A 22,020-nucleotide genomic window follows, 5' to 3' on the forward strand; every position below is an offset into this window, starting at 1 on the left:
TCAAAATTCCTCTTTTGGGGTGGATCCATGTCCATTGATTACCTTTTATGCTGACTGAGCTGATTAGCTCAGAAGGCAGTGTTTGATGGTGGCCTATGTGTAATGTTTAAGAGAAGAGCTAGATCACCGAAGTGGACTAGGCGCAGCACGCACTGCTTGTGCCCAAGGCGGAAATATGGAATAGACTGATATATAAGTGCGCCAAGTATTGCTGATGCACAAGTGTCCAGCGCACTCAAAGAAACAGGGAAAATATCTAAGAAGGGAAACAGAACAAAAAGAGGCAAGAGACCAAGGCAGCCCCCAATCCCATCATGCATTTATGTTAATCCATTTCAACTGTGGTAAAACACGCCGTAGACCATGTCACCCTAAGCACATGCATAGACATTGTGAACCTCAAAATGTTTAGTCATTCCCCCAGGCATACCATGAGAAGTGACAGACAATCTGTGTGAGGCATATGCTATGGTGAAAGAAACTATGGTAAATAATGGTCAACAACGTGACAGACACAAAACAACACCAAATGTCAGCATGCATTTATTTGTGCTGGTTTTATTGGGCTGTGGAGGAAAGTCAAACGGGATGCCTCCAAGTGCGCCGACCAGGGTACTACGCACTCTTGCCTACGAAGTATCACGAATAGCGCTTGGCTCAGCCCGCACAACCGCTGTACACAATGCAGGCTAAAGAAATTAGACAAACGCACACTCTAAGAATCAAGGTACTGAAGTTAACATTGCCTGAATGTGACTGTGAACAGCAACTTGCAAGTAATAAAGAAAGCAGTATGTATCCCTTAAAGCAAAGAAATGTAGACAATAGTAGCCCACAACTGTTAAAGCGGTGACTGACCAGTTGCCCAAAAGATGAACACAATGAATAAAGCAGTGGGTAAATAACTCTGCTGAAAGCAATCACTCAGTGAGTTAACGACACAAACTACTTAACGTACCAGCTTCTCAGATCTCCGAAGCCAAATGCTTCAGCATAACATCAACACAAACGAGAGTCCCGAGCAGGGACCAACACTGACTTCAACCAAACGAGCCGTAACGTCAGCGGTCAGCGTCATTGACTCACGCAACATGTGCCCTGAAACAAGCGGAAGTCTAAACAACCCAAGGCAGAGTTGGGTAACGATTCCACCTGTAATAACCAATGCCCGTAAAGGTCGCCCAACATGAAGACTGGAAATTAGCGATATTGTGAATAGACCACTGTTGGACTTGGTCCTTTTTGCAGGGTCATCCCAGAACTTTTTGCCTTCCTCTTGTATTTTTTCTGACCTGTTGTTGGTGGTTTTATTACTCTGGGCACTTTACCACTGCTTATCAGTGCTAAAGTGCATATGCTCTCTTTTGTACATTGTTGTAATGGATTAGTGACTCCATGATTGGCTTATTTGTTTTACTTGTCAGACCCTAGTACAGTGCACGATGTGTGCCCAAGGCCTGTAAATCAAATGCTGCTGGTGAGCTTGCAGCACTGATTGTGCCTCCCACAGAAGCAGCTTGTAAAATGTTGCTCAGGCCTGCCATTGCAGAGCCTGTGCAGTCTGGGACTGCCATGTCGACTTGGCAAGTGCACCCACTTGCCAGTCAATTCAATTTTTATTTGTTACGGAACTCCTACGGAGGTCCACAAAAATACACCAATACAAAAAAAAAGACATACTTTAAATACTTTTTTAAAATTCTCCAGTAAATAAAAACGGGGGAAAGAGGGAAACACATGTTTTGTAAATAGTGCAAAGTTCTACATTGTCCAACCATCCAGCGTTAAAACATACAAACTAAACTCTTTAAGAATTTCCTAATAAATGGCCAGAAATGTTCTAAAAAATTTAAATATCCTATGGCAAACCATTCCATTTGGTGGGGAAAAGACAAAAGATCGAGCTTCCTGAGCAGAATGAATATTACATTTGATGAATGAAGGTCTTAAAAACATGCACCTGGCCCTTTGAAGCACCGGACACACAAATAGCACGTGATTAATTTCTGAATTTGTAAAAAAACACAATTCACAGATTCTCTCCCTTTTTGTATTTTTTTCCCAAATGCCAGTCACTTCTCTCAGGGGCAACAGGTTGGTTCTCAAAAGTAGTATCAACCTTCTAATCCCATGTGGGAGATTCCATGAAAGATAGGGCTGAGGTCTACTCCACATGGCAGTTTCACAGACCACCTCATTGAGGGCTTTAGACTGACTTAAAGATGTGTCTCTTACCGTGCTAATCGAGCTTACTGACTTTTTTAAGAATGACTTCAATACAGGCTTTGGCATGGGTGAATCACAATTTAAACTGGGCCCAAATTAATCATTTGCGTAAGCAAATGATCTGAAGAAAGCGGATTTATCCTCTAGTTTAACAAAGATTTCCATTCTCAAAGCGGCCCGAAGGGTGCCCTCATCCCTTCAAAAGAGGGAGTTCCCCCACCTTAGGACCGCTGCCAGTCCCTAAACCTTCCCTTTTCTACATGTTAGTCACCCCTAAAGTAGGTCCCAGGTACTCATATGGGCAGGGTGCATTGTATGTGAAAGGTAGGACATGCCCTGATGTGTGTGGCATGTCCTGATAGTGAATTACTGCCAATTTCGTTTTTCACTATTGCAAGGCTATCCGTTCCCATAGGCTAGAATGGGCAGTTTGATTATAACATCTTATAATCCTAACTGACCCTAGGAACAAGATCGGAAAATAAAGTTTAGTATGCCTGAACTCAGAATGTTAAAATACATCTTTTAGTGTGGGTGATTTTTACATTCTGTGTTTGAAAATACCACTTTTAGAAAGTATGTATTTTCTTCCCTAACCGTCCAGTATGCCTCTGCTAGGTTTGTGTATTCCATGTCTGGTTTGTGAGTGACAGGGGGCTGGAGAGGGCCTTGGCTCCAGCAGTCTGATGGGTCAGTGCTGGGCTGAATAGGCTCTGCATTGAATAGAGAGTGGGGGGGAGGAGATTTGCTTTCACTTGGCTGAGCCTTCATAGAATAGAGAGTAGGGGGAGGAGTTTTCCTTTCATCTACCTGGGCCAGGTCTGCTTTTAACAATGCTGTCTCCACCTCCTGGCAGGAAGCTGCACCAGGGAGGACCGAGCTGGCTTTGGCTGGGCACAAACACACTCTGCCTTCAGAGAACAAAGGATTTTGCAGTATAAATATTGGGGCCCAGGCCCCAGAACTTTAGATCACTTCGGGGAATCAACACAAACTTTGCCAAGGAGAGAAACCAAGGAAGATGAAGGAGGAGACTGTCGCTGTGCTGTGTGCTGTTTGGGGTTGGCCTGCAGTGGTTACTCATTGCCAAGGAAAGGAGAAAAGGAACTTTGTGTGTACTTTAACTATCTTGAGGAAGATCTCCAAGGGCTTGACGTTGAGCTTACCTCCTGTTCTGAAGTCTCAGGGTCACAAAGACTTCACCACCAGCTCCCCCTGAATTTCCTTGCTGGGAATTCTACCTGCAGAGCGGTGCCTGCTGTTGTTTTGGGCCCTCTGGAGACTGCGTGTCGCTGGGAGCTGGAAGCGTGGCGCAACGAAGAAAAAGCGTGTTGCCGCCGCAGCGGTTTGCCGTCGCATCGCTGAAGAAGCGTGTCACATCACCGGAGAAGCGTGTCGCAGGGCCTGTCGCGGCTCAAGAAACCATTGATTTCACCGCACGCCCGTCTGGCATGCACGCATCGCACCCACGTTGCTGCATCGCATCAAAGACGCCATTTTGTCGCATCGCACCTGATCATCGCATCGAGGCGGCATCTTGTCGCAATTGTAACCGGAACGCAGTAAGAAACCGACGCATCACCTCCCCTGCGCTGCAGTAAGGAACCGACGCATCACCTCCCCCGAAGCAAGGAACCGACGCATCCCCTTCCCTGCGACCCTTTTGTTTGTTTTGCGTGACGCATCTACGGTACTTTGAGAGTAAAGTGTTGCATTTACCAACTACATTGAACTAAGCTATTTCTACCTTCTGAAAGTCATATTTTGTATTACTGTACTGTGGATTTTTGTTGTTTGGTCATGTGTTAAGTCTAGACAAAGATTACTTATTTTTAGGTCTCGGCTAGCGATGGCTGCGCTTGCGCAGTCTCGCTCGCGAGAGATAATGACTTGGGAGAAGAGGGGCTTGAACCCGCCCCTCTTCTCCCCTGTTCTCCATTGGCTGGCCTAGTAAATGCTGGCCAGCCATTGGAGAAGAGGTCCCGTCACTCCAATAATGCCCCGTCCTTTTCGGATCGGGGGGCGTGTTTTTTGCGAAAAGTCTCAGGGAGGAGACAACAGCAAAACACGCCCCCGAATCCGAAAACGACGCTGCGTTTCTCCGAGGCATTTCTTCTCTGCCTCGGAGAAAGGCGGTGGTGTCCCGGCATCCATCCCAGTTCCTTTCTGGTGGATGATTAAAGGCATATGAGGGTTGTATGATTATCAGTTGTGGGGCATGTAACAGATCATCAGGTTTGCTGTTGCGCCCGTGTGACAAGTAAACAACGCAGGGAATAGAATAGGGATGCAGAGCTTCAGGCGGTGGTGTCCCGGCATCCATCCCAGTTCCTTTCTGGTGGATGATTAAAGGCATATGAGGGTTGTATGATTATCAGTTGTGGGGCATGTAACAGATCATCAGGTTTGCTGTTGCGCCGTGTGAGTAAACAACGCAGGGAATAGAATAGGGATGCAGAGCTTCGAATCAATGCTATTCCGCTTCCGGCGGTCCTAGAAGACTACATTTCCCAGAACCCTCTTCTCCGGGTGCGTGACGTCTATCGTCCGCTCCGGCGCAGAGGTCTCGCGAGAGCGTCGGGCGTCGGGACCGGGCCGCTTGTTGTTGGAGCCAAGATGGCGGCGGTGGCGCCGCAGCCCCCCCCCCAGGCCGAGGCGGCCGAGCCTTGGTACGTGGCGCTGCTGGGCCTGGCCGAGCACTTCCGCACCTCCAGCCCGCCGAAGGTGAAGTTGTGCGTGCACTGCCTGCAGGCCGTGCTGGGGAGCAAGCCGGGCCCGCGCCAGGAAGCTCGTACACACCTGCAGTTGGGCTCCGTGCTGCACCATCACACCAAGAACAGAGACCTGGCCAGGGGGCACCTGGAGAAGGCGGTAAGAGGATGGGGAGGCCTGGGAGTGTCGGGAGAGGGCCACATTTCTAGGAGTATCAAGTAGAGTGCCAAGAACTTGGAGGATTTGAGGGGGGAGTAATGCATACCCAGGAGGGGAGGTACATAAACAGGAGTACCTGGGAGAGGACCACAGACTGATGAGAGGAAGCAATGCACACCCAGGAGAGGAGGTACATAAACAGGAGTACCAGGGAGAGGGCCACAGACTGGTGAGAGATCAGAGGAAGTAATGCACACCCAGGAGAGGAGATGCATAAACAGGAGTACCAGGGAGAGGGCCACTGACTGGTGTGAGTGATACATACCCTTGAGAGGAGGTACAAAAACAGGAGTAGTACCGGGAGAGGGCCACAGACTAGTAAGAGATGAGGTGTAGTCTGAGGTGCTGACCCATTACACCTACAAGTGAGGGCTTGTCCCGAGGCGCAGCCAGGAGAGGAGGGCATAGGGCATGTCACCCGGGGGGTAAGTAGACGTCATTCACAGTGCTGCACTAAAACAACAACAACAACAGGGAGCTGACCTGCCTTGCAACCTGTATGATACGGAGCTTTTGGCACAGTTAACAACAAGGATGGTTTGAGTTTCCATTGAGCCACAAACTCCATTTTACTACTACTCTCTTCTATTAACTAGTTTTTGTAGCACATTCAGTGGGACTACACGCCTGTATTTGTCATGCAACCTTTTATTCTGCACAAGCCTTTCCCGGTTCACCAATTGTGTATAACTGTGGTATGGGCATTATTTTGTATTTTGCTGGAATGTGTATAACATTAGAATGTGGAATTGCATTTTTTTTCTTGATTAACGTTTAATTTGCATTTGCAAACTCTCGAACGAGTTGTGCGTTTGGTACATATTTTCATGCTGATCATCATATTGTAATCGTCAGTTAGCGTACCCCTGTAAAACACTTCCTATTCTTTTGACACACTGTTATAATTATTATCACAGGTATAGCTAGAAGCGCTCTGGAATTATAAAAAAATATATATTTCTCCAAGGGATGGAATTCTTCAGAGATCTACTTTTCCCTGAGAAAAAAAGTTCCACTTGTCCCTCTTGGTGCCTTGGAATAACATGACAAGTTATGGCAGTATACTTATTTCATCAGGGCTCATGTTTTATCCGGGATTGGTTCTAGCAAGGCTGTGTTTTTTGGCGCCTTCTGCAAATCTATATACATGTGCTGCAAGTAATTGGTAGTTCCATGTTTATAATGCAGTGTGACCCACGTAATTACTTTTTAAGGGTATTAACCAAATGCTCTCCAATCTCTTTCCAAATTGGAAAAGTTTGTAAATGTACATCTACAGAGGCAGTAGTTTAGTTGTTTTCATGATGAGGAAAGGGGGTGTAGGGATAATGAATATGCAGTTGATTGACAGATTTTCACATGAACCTCTGTGTTTTTGCTAATGTGAAAATGGAAATACTAAAGTTACCTAGGAGTAAGGTTTTCCGGCATTATCTGTGAATTTCTGACTGTCATAAACATTTCACAGAATGTTGCTCATAATGCTTTGACGTCAATTCTCCATTACTTGTTTACAATATTTATCTGTGTGTGGGTGCAAATGCAATAGGTCTCGCATTTGAGAGTGATTAAGCTATTGACATTGTAAATAACAATGCAGTTTCTTTAAATGTTTTAAAAACAAAAACATTAAAATAATGTCATGAGCAATGCCAATAGCTCTAACTTTACCAATGCCGAGACCATTGCATTGTAAATGCTTGTTCTAAATTGGTGTGGTGTCCATTTGTAGTGTTTTAACTGTATTACTGTATGTGTTCACAAATGCTTTACACACTGCCTCTGAGATAAGCCTGTCTGCTCGTGCCAAGCTACTAAGGGGGTGAGCAGGGGTTATTTTAGGAGTGTAGCCCCCTTACCCCAACTAGAAGCAACGGCCCCTACTTGATCAAAGGTACCTACCTCTGCCAACTAGAAACCACCATTTCTAACATTGGTGGCAGCGGTGGGATTCTGGACATGCATTTGTGACTTACATACCATAATTGGTGTACACTACTAGTGAGTGCAGACCACAACACAACCACATATTATTTTTTCTGTTTGCTGGGGTCCTCCTGGAAGTATTTTTTGATACTAAGACTCTGGAACATATCTTCTGGCACATGTAGTGGGAAGGACCCGCATGTGTTCCTCAAGGAAAGGGGGCTGCCTGTGAGGAGAAGGTCCAGGGAGGATCTAGAGGCATCCCTATTTCATTATGAGTTACCCCGCTGGGGGCCAACACTACCCGTTGAGTCTGAGGAGGAGGACTTCTCTGACAGTGAGGGAGAAACAGAAAAAGATGGCTGGCTTCTGGCTTGTGAGCAGAGGCTGAGAGAGCTTGACGAGGAGCTCGAGAGGCCTGAGGCTAAGAGGGCCTTAACCCAAGAAGAAATGTGTGTAGCTCAGGAAATGAGCTTGGCTGGGTTGGAGGTGGAGACCAGGGAAGATGGTGGCAGCAAAATTGAGTTATCTAGTGCTGAGGGAGCAATACACACACCCAGAGATGTGGCCCCTGACTTGAAGGAGTGGGTTAACATACACTAGGGGTTCTAGGAAATGGGGTAGCTCCAGTGGTGCGTAGTGTCCCTGAGGTGGATTGGGGAACTGGAACAGGGGTTCATAGTCCTAGTGGTGGGCGGGACACTCCACTGACTCTCGATGAGAGGTGCAGTGAGAGGGGTTCCCCCATGGTTGAAATCCTGGTGTGTGAGTGTGAAGACCGCCCAGAAGAGTGTGGGTTGAGTGACAGAGACAGTCAGATACTGTCTTGCCAATCTCAGCAGAGTGGTGTGGGGTACGTGTGCGAGGCACTGGATGGCGAGGTAAAGGATGGTTTGGTTAACACTTGTGTGGGGCTATGTGATTCAATTGTTGGAGAGCATATTGTGAGTCCCTGTTTTCCAGAGCTATGCCGACACCTGTTGGAGTGTGAGTTCTCTGACCCCAGGGAGCTCAGCCGAGAGGCAGACCTTTTGGTGGATTCCAGAGGGTCTGAAGAGGCATTGGGGAGTGACCCTAAAAGGAGTGGCTCATGTATCTTCCAGCCCAGAGTGGTGGAAGAGGTTCAGAGAAGCCCAGCTAGGTCCCTTTGTAGTGGGAAGGTTGTAGGGCCTCACGTCCTGTCTCCTAGGAGAAGGAGTGAGACTGGGATGTGTCCCGAAAGTGCCCAACCTCAGTTTCAGGGCCTGGATGGTTCCTTAAGGGAACTCCAGGTAGGGAGCCTAAGCTGTATTAGTAGTCCATGTGAGGGGGATCGCCTAGTGTCAGGAGAACTTGGAGTGTCTGTAAGCAGACCGCCATTGTTCTGGTGTCTTGCAGTGCCACTCGTAAGTGGAGGGTGCAGAAGTCCAGATTGAGGGTTGAGAGGGGCAGAACGTCCCCAGTGGAAGAACCAGTGGGTCCAGGGCCTGCCAGAAGGGCTGAGTCTCCTAGGAGTGACCATGGTGACACCACGTCTGTCCTGGAGGATCTTCACGCACTGTCAAATGGACAGGGGTCGGGAGATCTGCGCCAGGCAGACTGTCACACAACACATGAGTTATGTGTTACCCCCGGGGGGGCTGTGTGCCCCCCAGGAAGTCCTGGTGCGCCGGACAGGTGCTCAGCCGCAGGGATTAGTCCCTGGGTTGGGAAGCCAGGTTCAGGTGTTGCCTGACCTGGAGGGAAGGACAACTGTAATCCGTGTCCCTACCATTTTTTTTTTCTTGGGCACTGCTCCAGGTGGGAGGGTGTAGAGCCTCAGTAAGGCGGGCGGGGAGAGGGCATCCTCACCCCTGACCTCTTCCCAGTCTAAGGGTACGGACCCTAAGCTGGGTCCCCAGTTGCAGGATAGCACCCCTGAACTGGTGGGCGAGTTGGGCAGGACACCTGCCACAGGTGCCCTGACAATTCTGGAAGGGGGTACCGCTCCAGGTGGGAGGGTACAGAGCCCCGAGGAGGAGGAGGACCGAGTCTGAGAAAGCCCACCTCAGTCTCCTGACCAGCCATCGGGTACAGGCCTGGGGTTGGTGGGCCAGTGTCAGGATGTCATACCTGACCTGATAGGAGGGAGAGTGGACCAAGGGTGCCAAGCACCTGGGGCTACTGCCCCCTGCTCTCTGACGCCGCAGAGGTTGGAGAACCATGAAAGGCCTGGGGCCTGGTTCTCATCACTGACAGCTGTCAGTGGCCACTGTGGCTTGCTGTCCTGGTGGACAGATTTGCCCCTTGGGAGGGGGACAGGAGTCACACCCCAGGGTGGACTGGGCCACACCTCTGTGTTAGCCATGTGGGTACTGTCTGTCTTTTGGGACACACCTGTGAGGAAGCTACGGTTAGGTGCTGCACAGATGGTGTCTATAGGTGAGGAGAAGGATTCCCCATGGGTTAACTTAGTGGGTCCTGAGAGTATGGACAGAGGGATCCAAATAGGTTCAGATTGGCGTAGAACTGGAGTATGCCCCTGCAGTTGCGGGCCAGGGTCCATGTTCTATCGCCCAAAGCAGGAAAGCCCATCAAGGTGGTGATTGGTCTACCCTACATTTTGGCTGGAAGGGGGTTGTGTTAAAGTTGGCCCTTTTTGCAGGGTCATCTCTGAACTTTTTGCCTTCCTCCTGTATTTTGTTTTCTGATCTGTTGTTGGTGGTTTTATGACTCTGGGCACTTTACCACTGCTGATCAGTGCTAAAGTGCATATGCTCTCTTTTGTAAATTGTTATAATGAATTAGTGACTCAATGATTGGCTTTATTTGATTTACTTGTCAGACCCTAGTACAGTGCACCATGTGTGCCCAGGGCCTGTAAATCAAATGCTGCTGGTGGACTTTCAGCACTGATTATGCCACCCACAGCAACAGCTTGTAAAATGTGGCTCAGGCCTACCATTGCAGAGCCTGTGTGCAGTCTGTGACTGCCATGTCGACTTGGCAAGTGCACCCACTTGCCAGTCCCTAAACCTTCCCTTTTCTACATGTTAGTCACCCCTAAGGTAGGCCCCAGGTACTCCTGTGGGCAGGGTGCATTGCATGTGAAAGGTAGGACATGCCCTGATGTGTGTGGCATGTCCTGGATAGTGAATTACAGCCAATTTAGTTTTTCACTATTGCCAGGCTATCTGTTCCCATAGGCCAAAATGGGCAGTTTGATTATAACATCTTATAATCCTAACTGACCCTAGGAACAAGATAAGAAAATAAAGTTTAGTATGCCTGAACTCAGAATGTTAAAATACATCTTTTAGTGTGGGTGATTTTTACATTCTCCAGTATTGAATCTTTCATAGATTCACATGCTTGTATCTTCCCCGTCGTTATGGTGGGAGTCTCACGGTAACAGAATGACCACAGCAGTATAAGAAAACTGCATAGCAAAATCCCATAGGGAATCATCTTATTTGGTAACCAAATCTCATCATTATGTGGTCCAAAACTCAGCCAATCGGCTGCTAGCCCTGCCCTCACACTCCCCAGCAGAGCCTTCCTGCCTCAGATTTCCAACCGCCTTCGTGTGAAGAGGAGTCTCCCTGAGCCTTGCTCAGTTTTTCTGTTCCAGTGTGAACTTTTGACCCCTGGTTCATCTAATTACCTTCTTCTTGCTGGTTTAAGGTATTGTGCTTCATCTTTACTACTTCAATATGGCTGAAAGCTCTAAGAAGAGGCTTTGCAGGCCCTGCAGATCCTGTGGAAAGCCTAGATTATTCTCTGAGGACCCACATAAGGACTGTTTATATTGCTTGCACCCTAATCATGTGCCTAAGGACTGTAAACATTGCAGAACCTTTTCTGCGAAGACCCTGCGTGACAGGGAGGCACGCCTTCTGCTGTGGCTTCAGAAAAAGAAGGTCACTTCAGACTCTGACTCTGAGGAGGATTCAAAGTCTACAAAGAAGAGAAAATCTTCAACTTTGGAGGATGTTTCAGAGGTAAAAAAGCAAAAGACGAAAGACAAAGGGGCTCCTGCGTCTTCTTTACCTCATACTCCTCTTAATAAATCTAAGGAGTCAAGAGAAATTTCCTCAGCCCCGTCGACGAAGATTAGAGCGTCGCCGGCGCTTATTACTTTGAAACCGTCGACGACGACGACGACCGTATCGACGACGACCGTATCGACGACGACCATATCGACGACGACTCCGTCGACGACCACCATATCGACGTCGACAGCAGCATCGACGACGACGAACACCTCGTCGTCGAAAAAACACCCGTTGACGATTCCGTCGACGGCTACAATACCTTCGTCGACGAAGACTTCGTCGTCGACGACTACGGTGTCGACGATAATACAGCTTACTCCGTCGACTAGGTCGACGACGGTTCCGTCGACGGGAGCTTTCAAATCCCCTAAGGTGAAGAAAATAACATTGAAGTCTATGGCGTTGTCGACGGGCTCGTCGACGAAGCAGACTAAGTCTACGGATTTTACAGCGTGGACGAAAATTTCTCCGCTTCCGCCCTCAAATTTACTAGACTTACAGTCCGATGATGAGGACTCTTCAGGAGTGGCTTATAGTCCTTCCCAACTTCGCATAAAGAGTCAGGAAACAGATGAGGAAGAATTCCACGAGGTGCAAGAAGTCTTCTCATTTCAGGACCGTCCACCGAGAGATTCACAGAGGTATGAATCTTTTCAGGAGTCTTATGCCTACGAGGAGGAGGAAGAGCCTCCGCATACTTCGAGAGAGGACTCTATTTCCATGCCAGTGTCCTTGGTGACTGACTTGCGCCTCATGATCAACGATTACTATCGCCGTTTCCCGGATGCAAACTCTCTCAAACGCCACAGACGGTGGAGAAGCCGGCACAGGTACGACCACCTCACTCGTCTCCCAAAACTTCCACTCAGGAAATCCGATCTCCACCGATTATGACTATCAGAGATGACCTAGAGGACAGTGATCCCGATCAACTAGAAGAAGGAGAACTCCTTCAAGATAAGCAGGGTGACGATGAATGGGATCAATATATTCTCCCAACTACGCCGTCGACATCTCCAACACCTGCAAACTCTCCGCCTCAAGATATAGGCGGATTCCATGACATCAAGGAGAAAGCATCAAAGCGTTTTGATCTTCCTATTCCTGTTCAGGAAGCTGAATGTTTTCTTTATGACTTTAAGGAGGAGTCACGCAAGTCTATGCGATCCATTCCAATAATCGACCATATTTGGGAAGAGGGCTTGAAGATAATGAAGAACCCAGCTTCGGTGCCTGCTTCAGTACCTAGAATAGACAAAAAATATAGGGCTCCGGAATCGTCTCCGGCCTGTTTAATTGGTCATCCTCGACCAGACTCTGTGGTGACGCAGGCCGCCCAACGAAACTCAAAAAATCCGGTTTCAGCATCAATGGTTCCCCCGGACAAGGATGGAAGAAGAATGGACGGTGCAGGGAAGCGCTTTGCAGTAATGGCAGAGTCCTCAATAAAGGCCTCTAATGCATTAGCCCTCATCAGCAGATTTAACCGGCAGATGTGGTGCGATATAGCTCCCTTGCTTTCCCATCTTCCAGACGATAAAAAAGAGAAAGCGGCTGCTATACTTCAGGATGGGGCTAGGGCAGCATCTGAGTCCATTGACATCGCTATGGATTTGTCCTCAGTGGCTTTTCGTCAGATGGCAGGTGCAATAGCCCTGCGGAGACAAGGATGGTTGAAGGCCACCTCCTTCAGACCGGAGGTACAGGCCAAGATAGTGGACATGCCTTTTGATGGAGAGAACCTGTTCGGGAAGCACTTCGATGAGGCCCTCCAAAGCATCAAAACGGACACAGATACAGCGCGGGCGCTGGGATCTCTACAACAGGGCAGGTTTCAGTCCTTTCGGAGGAGAGGATCCCGAGGACAATTTACACAACGATCCTCGTTCCAGTCGAACAGGTATCAGCCATACCAGCAGCAGGGTTCTCGACAGTACTCGAGCAATCAACAATATCGACCTTCGAATAACTATCAACAACAGTCCAGAGGAAGGTCTTCTACGAGAGGGAAGTCCCAGCAGTCCAACCGACGTCAATGACTTCTCCACATCCGCCACTTGCCCAACAAGCAGCGCCCATTACCTGACTCCATTTTACCCAGCTTGGCTGTCAATAACATCGGACAGATGGGTTTTAGATGTAATTCAACATGGCCATACTCTGGAATTCGTAGAAAAGCCTCCAATTCAGCCTCCTATTCGCAGGAGACAAGAACATCTATCAGCCCTCAAAGCGGAAGTGATGGCCTTATTGCAAAAGGAGGCGATAGAGGAAGTTCCTCATCTTCAACGCGGGAAAGGCTATTACTCGCATTTCTTTCTCATAAAAAAGGACACATCAAAATGGAGGCAGATAATGGACCTCAGAGGTCTCAACAAATTTATTCAAAAGAAATCATTCCGGATGTTATCCCTGCAGGAAATTCTTCTCCTAATTGGCAGAGGAGATTATTTGGCGTCCCTAGACCTCTTAGATGCTTATTTTCACGTCCCAATCCACGTAAGACACAGAAAATTTCTACGCTTCATGGTGGCGGAGCGCCATTACCAATTCAAGGTCTTACCTTTCGGGCTAAAGTCGGCACCGAGAACCTTTACAAAATGTATGGCGCCAATTGCGGCCCACCTACGTCTCCAAGGTAATCAGATCTTCCCTTATCTGGACGATTGGCTTATTAAGGGAAGTTCGTTCAGAGATACCCTTCGCTCCCTTCACGTTTGCATGGAGCTTTTCGATCAGCTGGGTCTCAGAGTCAACTTAGAGAAATCACATCTCAGACCAGCGCAGTCCATTCAATTTCTGGGTGCTATAATCTGCACGGAGGAGGCCAAAGCTTACCCGTCAGAGGAGCGCATTCAAAAGATCATACGGATGTCAACACAATTGCAAAGAAAAAAGTCAGTTTCAGTGAGGGTTTACAAGTCATTGCTGAGAATGATGTCCTCTTGTATCCCCCTACTCCCAAATTGCAGGTTCCGCATGAGACCTATACAAGAACTGCTAGACGAGCAATGGCTTCAGTCGCAGGGATCCTTCGACGATCACATAATAATCACCCCTCGGATTAGAGACGCCCTGTCATGGTGGAAAATCAGGGATCATTTGGAGGAAGGACTGACCTTCGAAATTCAAACCTACAGTTTCGTAATGATGACGGATGCTTCTCTCCAAGGGTGGGGAGCGCATCTCCAGGAGCTCGAAATTCAGGGTCACTGGTCAAAGTACGAAACGCAGCTCCACATCAACTTGCTAGAGCTGAGGGCCGTGTTTTTGGGACTCAAAGCTTTCCTTCCCAGAATTCGCGGATCTACGGTTCTGGTGAAGACGGACAGCTCAACTTCTATGTTTTACCTGCTAAAACAAGGGGGCACAAAGTCGAAACTTCTGTCACAAGAAGCACAGGCCATTTGGAAATGGCTTCTAGCTCACAACGTATCACTGCAAGTGCAGCATATTGCAGGAGTGGACAACATAAGGGCGGATATTTTGAGCAGATCTCCCGAAATCTCTCACGAGTGGGAACTACATCAGAAGCACCTCTACAAAGTTTTCAAAGTATGGGGCACGCCAAGGCTAGACTTATTCGCGGACCGCCACATTTCAAAATGCAAAAACTTTGCAAGCAGGTTTCCGCAGAAGGGATCGTGGGGCAATGCGCTACAGATGTGCTGGACAGGAATGTTTGCATATGCGTTTCCCCCGTTTCCTCTGATATTGAGAGTCTTAAGGAAAATGAAATCAGAACCGTGTCATCTGATTCTGATTGCACCAGCATGGCCGAGACAAGCATGGTTCTCCGAACTTCTCAGGCTATCGATGACACCAAGGATACAGTTCCCGTTAACACAGGATCTGATAACTATGCACAATGGCCAGATACTGCATCCAAATCTGAAATCGCTCAGCTTGTCAGCATGGAACCTTACGAGCATGAATTCCACCTCTTAAAGATCCCTCAGGACTGCAAAGACATTCTGTCACGATCCCGGGCAGTCTCCGCAAACAAAACATATACGGCGAAATGGAAAAGGTTCTGTCACTGGTGCGCAGCTAACAATTTGCATCCATTTCGGGTCTCGTCTGCCCAGATTCTTCCATATCTGTTGACATTGGCCAAATCCGGACTCTCTCATATGTCCATAAAGGTACATCTGGCCGCGATTTCAAGATACACCAGAGTTCCTGGCCGTCCCTCTCTTTGGTCCCAAAGAGTCATTAAGGAATTCCTCAGAGGGCTCTTCAGAATGTTCCCTCCTGTTCAAAGACCGATTGTTCCTTGGCAACTGAATACAGTTCTTACGCAGTTGATGAAGCCGCCCTTTGAACCCATCCATAAGGCGGAGTTGCAGTTTGTCTCATGGAAGACGGCGTTATTGTTAGCACTTACATCGGCAAGAAGGGTCAGCGAGATTCAGGCCTTCTCAATGGCAGAACCATTCCTACAATTCAGGCAGGACAGAGTGATTCTCAGGACGAATCCCAAATGTATTCCTAAAGTCCCCTCCAGCTTTCACCTGAATGAGCCAGTAGTTTTGCCTACATTTTTTAAGGTCAACAGCGGCGGAAAGAGCGTTGCACTCTTTAGACATCAAACGATGTCTCAAATTCTATATCGACAAGACCCAAGCATTCAGAAAAACAAATCAGCTTTTCGTAGCCTTTGCCGGCCCCAGGAAAGGGGTGACGCTTTCCAGAGCCAGTATCTCGAGATGGATATCGTCAGCAATATCCTTGTCATACCAAAGCTGGAAGGCCTTTGCAAACCAAAGTACGTGCACACTCAACGAGGAAGATGGCAACTTCTACGGCCCTATTTGCGGGAGTGCCATTGCCAGACATTTGTAGAGCTGCGACATGGAAGAATGCGCACACCTTTACTAGACATTATTGTCTGGACGCAGCGTGGAAAAAGGATGCAGCAGTGGGACAAGCAGTTCTACGGCACCTATTTCATTAAGGTATTTATCATGGATTATAAAAATGTATATGTACAGATATATGTATGGTTACACAAATTTTCAAATACTGCAATGTATGTTAACATTCTACCCAAAAGAGCAGAGCCCACGTTTATTGGGGGGTTCTAGCCTGGAAATGCAGTTTGGGATGAGTACTGCTTACTATTCTGATACAAGCATGTGAATCTATGAAAGATTCAATACTGGAGAAAGAACTAGTTACTTACCTGTACACTATGGTTCTCCAGTATTATCTTTCATAGATTCACATGCGGCCCGCCCACCTCCCCATTTCTCAGGCAGAACCTCATTGTCTCTAAGAGTATTCTAGTCTCGCACTCGGGGCTGGAAATCTGAGGCAGGAAGGCTCTGCTGGAGAGTGTGAGGGCAGGGCTAGCAGCCGATTGGCTGAGTTTTGGACCACATAATGATGAGATTTGGTTACCAAATAAGATGATTCCCTATGGGATTTTGCTATGCAGTTTTCTTATACTGCTGTGGTCATTCTGTTACCGTGAGACTCCCACCGTGACGACGGGGAAGATACAAGCATGTGAATCTATGAAAGATAATACTGGAGAACCATAGTGTACAGGTAAGTAACTAGTTCTTTCTGTATTTGAAAATACCACTTTTAGAAAGTAGGTCTTTTCTTGCCTAACCATCCAGTATGCCTCTGCTAGGTTTGTGTATTCCATGTCTGGTTTGTGAGTGACAAGGGGCTGGAGAGGGCCTTGGCTCCAGCAGTCTGATGGGTCAGGGCTGGGCTGAATAGGCCCTGCATTAAGTAGAGGGTAGGGGGAGGAGATTTCCTTTCACTTGCCTGAGCCTTCATAGAATAGAGAGTAGGGGGAGGAGTTTTCCTTTCAGCTACCTGGGCCAGGTCTGCTTTCAACAATGCTTTTCCACCTCCTGCCAGGAAGCTGCACCAGGGAGGACAGAGGTTTTGGCTGGCACAGACACTCTGCCTTCAGAGAACAAAGGATTTTGCAGTATAAATATTGGGGCCCAGAACTTTAGATTACTTCTGGGAATCAAGACAAACCTTTGTCAAGGAGAGAAAACATTGAAGCTGATGGAGGAGACTGCCCCTGTGCAGTGTGCTGTTTGGTTACTCATTGCCAAGGAAAGGAGAAAAGGAACTTTGTGTGTACTTTAACTATCTTGAGGAAGATCTCCTAGGGCTTGAAGTTCAGGGACACAAACACTTCACCACCATCTCCCCCTGAATTTCCTTGCTGGGAATTCTACCTGCAGAGAGGTGTCTGCTGCTGTTTTGGGCCATCTGGAGACTGCGTGTCGCTGGGAGCTGGAAGCGCGACGCAACGAGGAAGAAGCGTGTCACCGCAGCACCGATGAGGAAGCGTGTCTCCACCGCAGCTGTTCGCCGTCGCATCGTCGAAGAAGCGTGTCGCATAACCGCAGAAGAGTGTCGCAGCCGAAGAGGTTGCTGTCGCATCACCGGAGAAGCGTGTCGCAGGGCCTGTCGCGGTTCAAGAAACCATTGATTTCGCCGTCGGGCATGCACGCATCGCATCCACGTTGTCGCATCGCATCAAAGACGCCATTTTGACCCATCGCAGCGGATCATCGCATCGAAGCGCCATCTTGTCGCATCGTAACCGGAACACAGTAAGAAACCGACGCATCACCTCCTCTCCGGTAAGGAACCGACTCCTCACCTCCCCTGCGTTGCAGTAAGGAACCGACTCATCACCTCCCCCGAAGCAAGGAATCGACGCATCACCTTCTCTGCGACCCTTTTGTTTGTTTTGCGTGACGCATCTAAGGTACTTTTTAAGAGTAAAGTGTTGTATTTACCATCTAAATTGAACTAAGCTATTTCTACCATCTGAAAGTTATATTTGTATTACTGTATTGTGGATTTCTGCCGTTTGGTCTTGTGTTAAGTCTAGATAAAGTTTACTTTTTTTTCTAAACTGGTGTGGTGTCCATTTGTAGTGTTTTCGCTGTATTACTGTATGTGTTCACAAATGCTTTACACACTGCCTCTGAGATGAGCATGTCTGCTCGTGCCAAGCTACCAAGGTGGTGAGCAGGGGTTATTTTAGGAGTGTAGACCCCTTACCCTGACTAGAAGCAAGGGCACCTACTTGGTCAAAGGTACTGACCTCTGCCAACTAGAGACCCCCATTTCTAACAACCACTATAAGGAAAATACCTCAAGAAAAATGCGAGTGGCAAGAGCTACATTGTGTACATTACTCAAAGACATACTTAAAATCAGTCTGATGATGGCACAACATGGTGGAGTCACCATGTAAATCCATATCAGTGTTTATGAAACTGCTTCAAGAAAAATACCTCAGGAATAGTACTACTGAAAAACACACTTTAAAGCAATCTCATTTGATAAAACAACACTGCATGGTGAAATCGCCATCTACAATCAATATCAAAATATTTGAATCCAGCTAATAGATATACGCTGAGAGTTATACATTGCAAGTGTGATTTGTTCAGTCATTTATGTAACAAACCTTATATGACACTGAGTAACACAAACATGATAAAATCAATGTGTGTGATAAAGCATAGGAACAACATAACATTATATGATAAACTGTATTTGAGCTTGAATGCAGCTCTTAGCAGTGCATTATGTGATGCCATATGTGCAACAAATCATCCAGTCATTATGGACATACAGTAGCGTACACAGTTATTGGCCAGTTGCTGCTGGCAAGAGATCACATGCATAACAGACAAGAAACAACATAAAGAGTGTACAGCATTCAAGATTTGTGCTTGAGTTATTACACAGTGCCAAGATTATGAAATGCATGACAACAATGTTACTCTGTAAACTGAACAACAGTGAAAGGCACAAATAATTGCAACTAGAAATCAGAGAAAGCATGAAAATTCAAGCTTGTCGTTGAGACTTATGAGGACACAACAATTCAGATATTTAATCCAGAATGTCTCGCATTGTGATAAACGTTTATGCATGTTGACTTTTGGATTCACCCTTATGGTTTCTAACACTGTAAATCTGAGTTGTGCAACGTTGTGATTGTTATCTATCCATTGGACAACAAGGGATGAGTTTCTGTTCTTGTGTCTAATCATCCTTTTGTACTCAGTAATGCGCACCTTAATGCATCTTTCAGGTTTGCCTACGTAGATTAGCCCACACAGAAACTTGATAGCATAAACTATTAGTTGGGAATTGCAATCTGTAGAATGTCTCAGTTGGATCAGTTTTCCGGTTTGTGGGTGAGAAATAGTGTTACCCACAATAACTTTTCCACAATGTATACAACCAATTGTGGCACCTCTATATCCCTTTATGAGAAATAACCTCCTTCTGTGATGGCGAAGACAGTATAACTGTCAAATTTCGAGTGCGTGTGTATGTTTATTCAGAAAAGACCCTTAAAATTCAGTTCTGTGTGCGATAGTTCCCATCGATACGTAATAACCCGCTTGATGATGTTTGATTGTATGGAAAATATGGACCCTAACACCGCCCTTGCTCGTTTCACGATCTGTTTTTTTTCTGAATAAAGTTGAACGATCCAGAGTAGACATGTGGTGTAGTGCAGTTTCCAACACGTCTTTGGGATATCCCCGTTTAATAAATCAATATGTGAATTCTGTGAGATTCTGTGTGCTGGCCTTAGTGTCTGATGTAATTCTTTTCACACAGAACAATTGTGAGAATGGTAAGTACCGGAGGATGAAAACTGCTGTAGAAGAGCGGGTTGTGTTGGTCTGTTGGATTCTTAAAGATTTTGGTTGAGAGACCAAAAGGTGTAAGCTCGAGCTGGACATCCAAAAAAGTAAACATTTTCTTGTGTGAACTGAATCCTGGGTTTCTTCAAATTGAGATCTAATATTTGTTCCAGCATAATCCTTCTACCATGCCAAATCACGAAAATATCATCAATGTATCTTAGATACGTGATGAGGTGTGTATGCCAAACATCAGAATTATAGATGAAACTATCTTCATATTTTGACATGAAGCTGTTGGAATAACTAGGAGCCCCAGAGAATCCCATCGACGTACTGCTCTTCTCTAGTTAAAAGCTGTCCTTCCGTACAAAATAGCTATAAAACAAACAGAAATGGAGCACTTCTAACTGGAAAACTTTGTTAGCTCAAACCTTATCTGAGTTCATCAGTGCCACACTGCCTCAAGGCCTTCGTCATGTGGTAAGATGCATATAGTGAGGCACCATCTATTTTGCATAGCCACTGTTGCTCTGAGTCACCATATTCCCACTTTCTGAATGGACAATCATCATAGAGATATTTATGAGATGTACTTGGGGAAACAAGTCATAGATGCTCTTTTGTTTTTGCCTTGATTATTCTGTCTGAGTAGATGGACTTACTGTGTACGTTATTGGTATTGGGGTGGACGGGGGTCTTTGTAAAGTCAATTTGCTCTGTAACCTCCACCCAAACTCTTGCGGTTTCATTTATTTGGATTTTTATGAAGAACCCTACTCTGTATACATTAAACTATTTGGGTCCCATATATTTCCTTTCTGTTTCCTCTAAAAGTATAGTTTTGTCCAAAATCCTTAGTGGCAGCATTATACCAGCCGTTATGCCTTTGTACCATACATGTGGGATTTCATACACTTTGGCTTGTTTGTATTTGCCTATGGGTTTTTGCCATTGACAGTGAGAAGCACTTCCAAACAACTCAGGAAGCATTCCCTGGTAATACTGCTATAAACTGCATTATATCCAAACACACAACCAGATGCTGACTTCAGTGCAAGCTGATCTCAGGGTTGATGCACTCAGAATCAACTCTTTGCTCCTGCCTTCATTTATTTCTTTTGCTCTTGATCCTAGTCAGCCACAAGGACTTTGAATTAGCTAAACTGAACAACTATTTGTTTTAAAATCCTTGAGTGCTTGGGGCTCACAGTATCACAGTACCTGCATCACTTTACCCAGACTGAGCTCACAGATATATTCTGTTATGATGAGTGTGCTCCAACTCTTTAGGGGCACCTTTTCAATGACCTGGACAAGTTCCAGCTTTGTAATGATACATAAACATATCTGGGCAAATGGTTGTATCCATACTTGTTTGGGTCAACGTGTTTACCCCAGGAATGGACTTAACTCTCAGAAAGGGAGGATCATCTACAAGATGGCTGCTTTATACTAATACTCTCACTAAATAAAGGCTTCGTTAGTTCATATCCTAAGTTTGGTATGCCTAACGGATGTTACGTTCATTTCAAGAAAATAATCCCACAGCTAAAGACCATTACATGGTAAGATGACTTCTAAGAAAACATGTTTTTACCCTTTTCTAATCTCTATTAACACAGTTAGGCATCTAGGGAGTGATCCACTAAAACACTGAATGTTTATAAAGATTCCAAAACCCAAAACATTTATAACACTATAAAAGTTAGTAATCAGTAGTCTTAGCTATCTGCACAGAGGTAATTGGGATGTAGATTGTAGAAGACTAAGAAAGAAGTCTGTTTGCTTCTTCATTCACCCTCACAAAAACCCATGTGCAATAAAGTCTAGTAAGCAAACGCAGCAGAAAGCGTGGTCTAGTGGGCATATTCCAGAACTCTCAAAAAGTGCTCTTGTACTAAAATGAAATTGAAATAAGTCCACATGTACTCGAGTAAAAAAGATGCTTCTAGTTTTCGAAGTTGTATTGACTAGCAAAGGCCACTGCCCTGATAATCATGTCTTTTGTCTTCCTTCCCCAGCTACAAAGGAGTTGGTGGTTTCTGCTGGAGCCAGCGTTCAAGTGACTCTCCCAAATAATGCTGTTCAGTTAAATGCATTTGTTGTGCCAGATCCCCCTAATGGTAAGTAGTTGTGTCACACACCGGCATCTAATAGATAAACTTGAAACATGCACTGAAATATTTATTTTATTTATTTTTGATGTCGCTATTAGTAGTCCATTTCAATGTGTTTTCTATAGGTGGGGAAACTGGGAGTTAAGC

General features: G+C 46.3%; 1 protein-coding gene across 1 annotated transcript in view; it reads left to right on the plus strand.

Annotated features, from left to right (window-relative positions):
- KIAA0319L (KIAA0319 like) overlaps positions 1-22,020 on the plus strand; it is a 941,156-nt gene that overhangs the window by 472,817 nt on the left and 446,319 nt on the right. The window contains exon 5 of the mRNA XM_085647985.1: positions 21,778-21,879. Coding sequence (XP_085504111.1) covers positions 21,778-21,879 — 102 coding nt within the window. The remainder of the gene's footprint in view (positions 1-21,777; positions 21,880-22,020) is intronic.

Source organism: Triturus cristatus, chromosome 3_2 (assembly GCF_964204655.1).
Source record: "Triturus cristatus chromosome 3_2, aTriCri1.1, whole genome shotgun sequence".
In the NCBI taxonomy this organism is placed as follows: Eukaryota; Metazoa; Chordata; class Amphibia; order Caudata; family Salamandridae; genus Triturus; species Triturus cristatus.